The sequence below is a fragment of the Rutidosis leptorrhynchoides genome, chromosome 1 (assembly GCF_046630445.1).
Source record: "Rutidosis leptorrhynchoides isolate AG116_Rl617_1_P2 chromosome 1, CSIRO_AGI_Rlap_v1, whole genome shotgun sequence".
NCBI classification, from domain to species: Eukaryota; Viridiplantae; Streptophyta; class Magnoliopsida; order Asterales; family Asteraceae; genus Rutidosis; species Rutidosis leptorrhynchoides.
The window spans coordinates 532956583-532965432 of NC_092333.1; the positions used below are offsets into that span (position 1 = coordinate 532956583).

At 32.2% G+C, this 8850-nt stretch overlaps 1 protein-coding gene across 1 annotated transcript; it reads left to right on the forward strand.

Moving 5' to 3' along the window:
- The first annotated feature begins 2913 nt into the window (after positions 1-2913).
- Positions 2914-4481, forward strand: LOC139842366 (uncharacterized). Its single transcript, XM_071832515.1, has 2 exons — positions 2914-2944; positions 3028-4481. Exons 1-2 carry the CDS (start codon positions 2914-2916, stop codon positions 4479-4481), a joined length of 1485 nt encoding a protein of 494 aa, XP_071688616.1.
- Positions 4482-8850: the final 4369 nt, after the last annotated feature.

Below are 8850 nucleotides of genomic sequence, written 5' to 3' on the forward strand. Positions count from 1 at the left end.
AATGACTATTACGATTACACAATGTAATAATCCTCCTAAAAACCAACACCCAGCAAGCTGCAACTAATTTTAAGTGAAAAACTAACAGAACCAGACATTTAAAACAGCAAAAACAAATACAAAAACAGGAATTAACAAAGCAATGATAAACAAAACCCTAATCGATAACAAAAAAGCAAAAAAAATAAAATAAAATACAGAATACAAACTTTGAGCAAGAAAATTACCAGAAACATAGGAAATCGACTGAAAATCGCCAACCAGAAAGATAGGAATGGAATCGGTATAATCGATTCAAAATCGCCAAAGTCGTTCTAGACGAATATGCTATAATCTTCGTCATCCGGAATTCGATTACATGAACGATAAACCGTCGGACGACTTTAATTTATCAGATTGCCCTCGATTATTCAATAAACCCTCGTCATAACGAATAAACTTCCGGCGATTTGGAAAAAAGTGGCTATAGTTTATGAAATTGATACCGCTAAGTAAAATCACAACGAATTAATTAGTGATACAGGCGTTATGAATTATGGCGGCATTAAGCCGTGATTGACGGTTAATAGATTAGGGTTTTTCAGTTTGGAAGAAAGAGGAAGAAGTTGTATTGAAGCAGCGATTTAGTTGTTTCTAATCTAAAACTGATACTCGTATTCTCTAGGCTTCATGGACACGTGTATTTTTTTAGGTAATTAAGCAATATAATTGTAATTAACACAGTTAATTACACGTGGACCATCATTAGCGGAGTAATTAGTAGCCTGTCACGTCAGCTTATAACCTCACGCTTTATATGGTTTAGAGATTAGAGATGTATCTGAATTGAAGTCATAAAAGAAAAAGGAAAGGAAAAAAGAATTGTGATTTAGGTCAAAGGTGTTAGTCTATATTACCCCCGTATCTTATTATTCATTATTGAAGCGGTATATATAGATTACACATAAACCCTAGAAGTCACACAAAAACCCTAACGGACTCAAGCCCACAATCGTACTTGGACCATAATATTAAACCCGTCTAACACTCCCCTGCAGTCCGAGCGGCGAAATCGCGAAAGCTCGGATTGGAAGAAAACACTAAATATAAAATTAAAGAAATAAAATAAACTCTATTTTTTTCTCATTTGTTGCATCGAATAGTCTGATAATCGTTGATAGAGATGCAGATTTTTTGACGGCTTCTCCTTTTCCGTAGCATTTTCTTTTTCTTTTACGCCGTGGCTTGCTGTGCCTAAGGATCAAGTACCGCTTTGATATGCTACTTTTGTCGACGATAACAGTATTCTTCAACGCTGCAAATAAATTTTTCTGACTATATTCCCTTTTTTTTCTTCGGGGTTTGGAACCTAGTCAAGGTAGGCGGCTCAGCCCCACGCTGATTTATTTTCTAAGTTGTTATTGGAATCAAGGGGTAAAAAAAAAGAAACAATAATATTTGGCTTTATTGATGATGATATGAAGGTTGATAAGCGTAGACATGCTTGATAATTGAGTTAATTTTTTTATTTTTTTTTAGTACAGTAGGCAACAAGTTATACGGTTGTTGAACAAGAAGCAAATAAAAGATAGTTAAGTGGCATGTTGTAGAAAGTGGTTGTGATATTCAAAAGAAAGAATCAATTCGGCAGTTTGAATAAGAAAGGATAGTGCCGATTGACGTGAGATAAGTGCAGGTTTGACGGGGCGGTATAGAAATAGCGGCTCATAGCGCTCGACTAGGTCTCGGGATCAGATCTAAACTCTTGATACCATGTTAAATAATATAACCCCCGTATCTTATTATTCATTATTGAAGCGGTATATATAGACTACACATAAACCCTAGAAGTCACACAAAACCCTAACGGACTCAAGCTTACAATCGGACTTAGGCCATAATACTAAACCCGTCTAACAAAAGGTACTTTGTGATGTTTGTGTTTAAGAGCATATTGGCTAATATTGTTGTTTAATTTGATAATCCTTGATCATTCTTACTTTTATATCAAGGGTTATATGTATGACATGTAAAATTTTATTAAACTTGTTTTGCTAATATTAATTTTGTTATAATATAACATAATAAATAATAAATAATAAAAAAAATAATAATATATAATATATAATAATATATAATATATAATATAATATAATATAAAGAGTGATGATACGCACACAATCATTTTTATTGTGTACACAACTAATCATATTTTACACTGTTGTACAACTGTAAAATATGATTGATTGTGAACATAAAAAAAATAATTGTATACATATGACTTTCCATATATATAAAAAGAGAAGAGAGAAAGATTGTTTGATTAGTACCCTTTTAGACATGATAAGATGTATTCTAATTTTGACCATCTTTTTTCAATTGATTTGAGTTTTTAGACCCTCTTTATTGCGCCTGTGTTGAGGTGTGTGTTGGGCTAACACGCCACCTAGCACACCATAACAAGGCGTGTTGGCTCATGTGTTGGTGGTGTGCATCAAGTAAGCACGGAAGAAATGGCTCACGTGCTGCATTTTTCCTTTTTTTAATTAGTTTTTATCTCCCTTTTTCACCCAACTTCCAATCAGATTTTAATACATCACCCAACACGCCACTTAACACTCCACCCCATTACACAGCAGTCTAGCAGTACGCTCATCAAGCACCTCACCCCCACCCAGCAACACACCCCTTCAGGGATAAAGATGGTCTTGGATATGCCTAATTGGCTGAATTTTACAACACGCCCATTGGAGTGCTCAACTATGAAATCCAGATGTGACAGACCACATAGAAATTCATTTCTTCCCATGTAACTTATCTTTGTTTAGACCGTTCACATTGGTCCGCGGTTGGAGCTTCGTTGCCCACCGTCGTTGCATCACACCGATGCTAGCAAGCGCGGTTGGGGCGCGGTTGCTACCACCGCGGTCCAAAATGCCGAACAACGACATTTACAAGCACGCAGGTGGGGCCCAAAAAATGTGATATATCCGTTGCAAAATAGCCGTTTGGCTTATTTTTATTTTTTTATTTTTATTTTTTTTCAAGCTAGCACTATCTCTAAAAAAGTTATTTATTTGAAAAAGGATCGAGATAACGAAATTTATAAAGAGGCGTTAGCACTTGCAAGTGCATATAATCCAACGCAAGTACTCGATGTAATTGATTTTTTAGAAGAAGAAGATGAAGCCGAAGGTGAAGTCGTATCGATACCTAGAGCTCCTAGAAGACATTTTCCTAGAGATCGAGAAGGAAAAGCTAGACAACTATTCAACGATTATTTTTCCGACAACCCTACTTTCCCGCTCGATAGGTTTCGACGACGCTTTCATATGAGCAAGTCTTTGTTTATCCGTATATGTCGAGGTATAATCAATTTTAATCTAGAACCTATACCCGATTATATTAATTATTTTAAACAAAGACGAGATGCAACCGGTTTATTCGATTTTAACGTTTTTCAAAAATGTACGTCCGCTATAAGACAATTAGCGTACGGTATTGCACCCAATGCTTTTGATGAATACTTACACATGGGTGAATCAACTTCTTATTTATGTTTGGAAAACTTCTGCAAGAGTGTTTTACACTTATATTCGGCCGAGTATATGAGACGGACAAATGCGCATGATGTGCAACGTTTAATTTCTAAACGTGAAGAAATACATGGTTTTTCGGGTATGTTAGGGAGCATCGATTGTATGCACTGGGGTTGGAAAAATTGTCCAGTTGCTTGGAAAGGGCAATTTACACAAGGTGATCATGGTTACCCAACAATCATGTTGGAGGCAGTTGCCTTGTATGATACATGGATTTGGCATTCTTTTTTTGGGTCGGCTGGTTCAAACAACGACATAAACATTCTAAATCAATCGGATTTATTTAACGAATTACTAAAAGATATGTCACCTCCATGTAACTACACTGTTAGTGGATTGCATTTTAGTAGAGGTTATTATTTGGCGGATGGGATTTATCCGGAATGGTCTACTCTTGTTAAATCTTTCAAAAATATCAATGATCCAAAAGCAAAAAAATTTAAAAGATTCCAAGAGTCTGCTAGAAAAGATATTGAACTAGCTTTTGGTATACTTCAAGGTCGATTCGCTATTATTAAAAACCCGGCACGACAATTTTATATAAGCAAAATTCAACTTATTATGTACACTTGTGTGTTGTTACATAATATGATAACCGAAGACAATGGTCGTGCATTTTGTGATCTCGAAGAAGATTATCCGCCGACGCGTCGTCCTCGACATTTAGACTTACATGAACGGGTTGCACTACATATGCGAATGGATAAAGAACTAATGGATAAAGGCAGTCATCATTTTCTTCGAGATAATTTTATTGAACACATTTGGAATCTTTCACCAAACCACCGTATACGCTATGATCCAAATTCAGGACCTTCAAACATTCCCGAACATGTGACTGATCCACAACTAGATGAAGATGACGAGGTCGAAGAAGAGTATGAAGATGAAGACGAAGACTAGTTTATGATTATTGTATGTTTTTATTTTACATGTACTTTAATTTAATGTTTAATGTTTAATGTAATGTAATGTTGAACTTTAATGCAATGTTTATTTTTTTTCCACAACACTTTTATTCAAAACACATTTTCAAGCGGTTACATTTTTTGAAATATAACAGAATTTAAATAAACTTAAAATACAACCACAAACACAAACACAACGGTTACATGATACTTAATCTTCTTAGGATGTTGGAACATCCGACCAGAATTGACCATCACTGTAGTAAGCAGAACTACAAGGAGGAGAGTAGTCTTCATAAACCAAATACAGAGATATCACATTTGAATGTCATGAGAGAGTTTCTTTTATCGAGTCCCAAGCTTCTTCAGTCCGAAGACTCTTGGCCGACATTTCGAGAAGACAATCGTCTTCAAAGTACATAACATCATTATGTTCGAAGGGTACGTTTTGCTTCAAGAAAGCTAATAAAGTTTCTAACCCGATGTCACGAATGTCGATTTCGGCAAACGTAACCTTTTTTCCACTAGCGTAATCATACACTTTGTACTCCGAATCGAAACTACCATCGTAGTAAACGTTGAACGAAGCAATCATGGGGGGAGTAGTCAAATTTTTTTTTGTTTAAGTTGTTTGAGTTTGAGTTTGAGAAAGAAGAAGATGAGAATTGTGTGTTTAAGGAGTTGTGAATGGTTGTTTATATAGAGTGTTGAAAAGTAGCCGTTTTTTAAAAAAAAAGGGTTCATTTTATAGCCGTTTGAGTTTGAATTTTTTTTAAATTTTAAAATATAAATAATAATAATATAAATAATAATAATAATAATAATAATAATAATAATAATAATAATAATAATAATAATAATAATAATAATAATAATAATAAAAAATAAGAATAATAAAATAATTAATATTGGAAGTGGGTCAATGTGGTGGGTGTGATGAATGTTAGTGAATTTGGTTGGAAGAAGCTGCTGAGGTGGTGCTGATGTAGTAACAATGTGGTTCCATGACATGTGTCATGGATAAGAGTGGTCTTACTCTTTTCTTGCTATATGTTGGACTAGTGCACGGTCCACCAGTTGACCCATGTGTCATGGATAAGAGTGGTCTTACTCTTTTCTTGCTATATGTTGGACTAGTACACGGTCCACGAGTTGACCCATCGTGTCTTTATTCTCTTTTCCCAGTGTAATAATCAGAAAATTGCGTGAATGCAAATCCCGAATTAGATTTTGTAATAATCAGAAAATTGCGTGAAGCAAACCGGATTTGGTGATTTGCGTCTTACAATTCCAGACCATCAGAATAATATAAAATAAAATTTTCAGATAAGATATTTTATAGTTTTTCGAATATTCTGCCATATATATATATATATATATATATATATATATATATATATATATATATATATATATATATATAGACAGAGAGAGAGAGAGAAAGGGGATCAAGTGAGAACTTTTTTATGTGAGAACTTGATAACGCTAAAAACGAACATATATTTCATAGCATTATCCTTCCAGAAAGACAAGCTTTTAGTTGCAATTGTTCTATTTACAGGTGATTATCGTTTAAATAATAAAAGGTGAAGACAAAAGACAGAATCGACGATTTGAAGACGCAAATGACCAGAATGCTCAAACGTACAAGTTACAATCCAAGTGGTTCAATTTATTGATGAATAACGTCTAAATAATGACAAAAGTTCAAGCCGCAGAACGCAAAGTACAAGATATCTAAACATACGAAAAGACGTTCGAAAATCCGGAACAGGGACATAAACCGAGTAACAGCGTACAACTCAACGGAGCTAAAATTACAAGTCAACTATGCACAAGAATATAATATAATATATATATAATTATATAAAATTATATATATTATATTATATATTAAATAAATCTAGCAGCCCACATTTTGAATCAAAAATATCTGCACCCAGCTGGCCATGCGATCGCATGGCCAGGAAGAGTATTTTCCATGCGATAGCATGGCCCCAGAATGCTGGCCAAGTCCTATAAATTGCAACGTTTTCGGCCGAATTATACACAGAATTTTAATCTTTCTCTCTATTCTCTCAATATATATATTTATATTTATAATTATAATTTTAATTTTAAGTTAATAATAAGGTTATTGTAACGAATGTTTTAAGGGCTTGTAAGTCGAAACTCTGTCCGTGTAACACTACGCGATTTATAATCATTGTAAGTTATGTTCAACCTTTTTTAAATTAATGTCTCATAACTAAGTTATTATTATGCTTATTTAAGTCGAAGTAATCGTGATGTTTGACTAAATATTAAGACGGGGTTATTGAACTTTGGACCATAATTAGGGTTTGGACAAAAGACCGACACTTGTGGACACTGGACTATTGACTATTAATGGACTTTATATTTGTTTAACTGAATGATAGTTCGTTAATTTAATATAAAGATTTACAATTTGATGTATTTATAAATAACCACATACGCCTTATTGGACACGATGGGTGGGATATTTATATATACTAATAATTGTCCATTTGACTGGACACGGGTATGGATTAATAATCAGTGGACTTATTGAAACAGGGGTGGATTATATACAGTGACAACTGGTATAATTGTTAACATAGTATTAAAACCTTAGACAACATATAGTCGATATCCTGGTGTAGTTATTAACAAAGTATTAAGACCTTGTTACAGTTTGGATCCCTAATTAGTTGGAATATTTGACTTCGGGTATAAGGATAATTTGACGAGGACACTCGCACTTTATAATTATGACCGATGGACTATTATGGATAAAAACCAGATAGACATATTAAATAATCCAGGACAAAGGACAATTAACCCAGGGTAACAAATTAAAATAAAAACGTCAAACATCATGATTACGGAAGTTTAAATAAGCATAATTCTGTTATTTCATATTCTATCACAATTTTATTTTCTGTTATTTTATTTATCGTCATTTATTTTACGCACTTTAATTATTGTCATTTATCTTTACGCTAAATCTTAAAAATTGACAAACCGGCCGTTAAACAGTAAAAACCCCCTTTTATAATAATAATAATAATAATAATCCTACTACTTATATATATTTATATTTGTAAGAATATATAGTACGTTTTAAATCTGTAACTGTATCCCTGTGGAACGAACCGGACTTACTAAGAACTACACTACTCTACGATTAGGTACACTACCTATAAGTGTTGTAGCAAGGTTTAGGTATATCCACTCTATAAATAAATAAATAACTTGTGTAAATTGTATCGTAATTAATAGTATTTTATATTAAATTTTAATTATATTTCGTATACCTTCGCTTTAACATCAAGTTTTTGGTGCCGCTGCCGGGGAGAATACTAACCGAAAGCGGAACGCTATAATATTTTTGTAAAAATATAATTATATATAAGTTTCAAATATAAAAACATAAAAAAATATATATAATATATATCTATTTATATAAGTGTTTAAAAATATATTTATTTATTATTTTTAAGAGTTTTGTTTATAAAATTAAAAAAATATATTTTTATTTTTAGATTTTAAAATATAAGTTTATTATATTTTATATAAATATTTTATATAAATTAAAATCAAAAATTAAAATAAAAATTAAAAATAAAATTAAAAATTGGGCCGAAACCTGTCGAAGCCCAAATCATTTCTGGAATCTAGGCCCATGCGATCGCATGAGCCGGATGCCTTAATTCCATGCGATCGCATGGAGTAGGCTGACATGACCAACCTAGTACGCTATAATTGCAAAATTTGGGTTTAATAATTAATATTAATTAATTTAATTAGGGTTTTAGTTATTTAATTAGTTTTTAATTTTTAGTTTTAGTTTTAATTAGTTTTATTAAGTTTAATAATTATTATTAAATATATAGAACAATATTTTTATAAAATAAAAATATAAAAATAATATTTTTTATATAAGATTTTATTTTTATCATTTTTCTAATATATCTTTTTATATTTTGTACCTTTTTAGTCGTTTAGCTCGTAATTTTAGTTTTAGTTTCATTATTCGCCTTAGTTTAAGGTTAGTTTCTAAGTTTTGCCGTAATTCTCCCTTAAGGTCTTTTTCTTAGAACTAGATTTTTAAAGCCTTAGAATTTTACGACATCGCTTATCGCTTTAGTTTTTAATAAATTTTAGTATCTTTTTAAGTAATTGCCGATTTTCCTTTAGAATTGCATTATAAGTTTTATTACCATTAGAACTTTAGTCGCAACCTTTAAGTTTTAAGTTTTTAGACGCTAAACTTTAATCCGCAACTTTAATTTCTAAGTTTTAGATTGTTTTTCGACGTTTATTTTTTGACTTTTTGTTTTTCGACGCGTTTTTCCTTTTTC

Bases quoted from the DNA above. Each gene is read 5' to 3' on its own strand.
- LOC139842366 (XM_071832515.1), top strand. From the start codon at position 2,914: ATGCCGAACAACGACATTTACAAGCACGCAG. The intron at 2,945-3,027 runs GTGGGGCCCAAA...TTTTTTTTCAAG, and splicing joins CGACATTTACAAGCACGCAG to CTAGCACTATCTCTAAAAAA.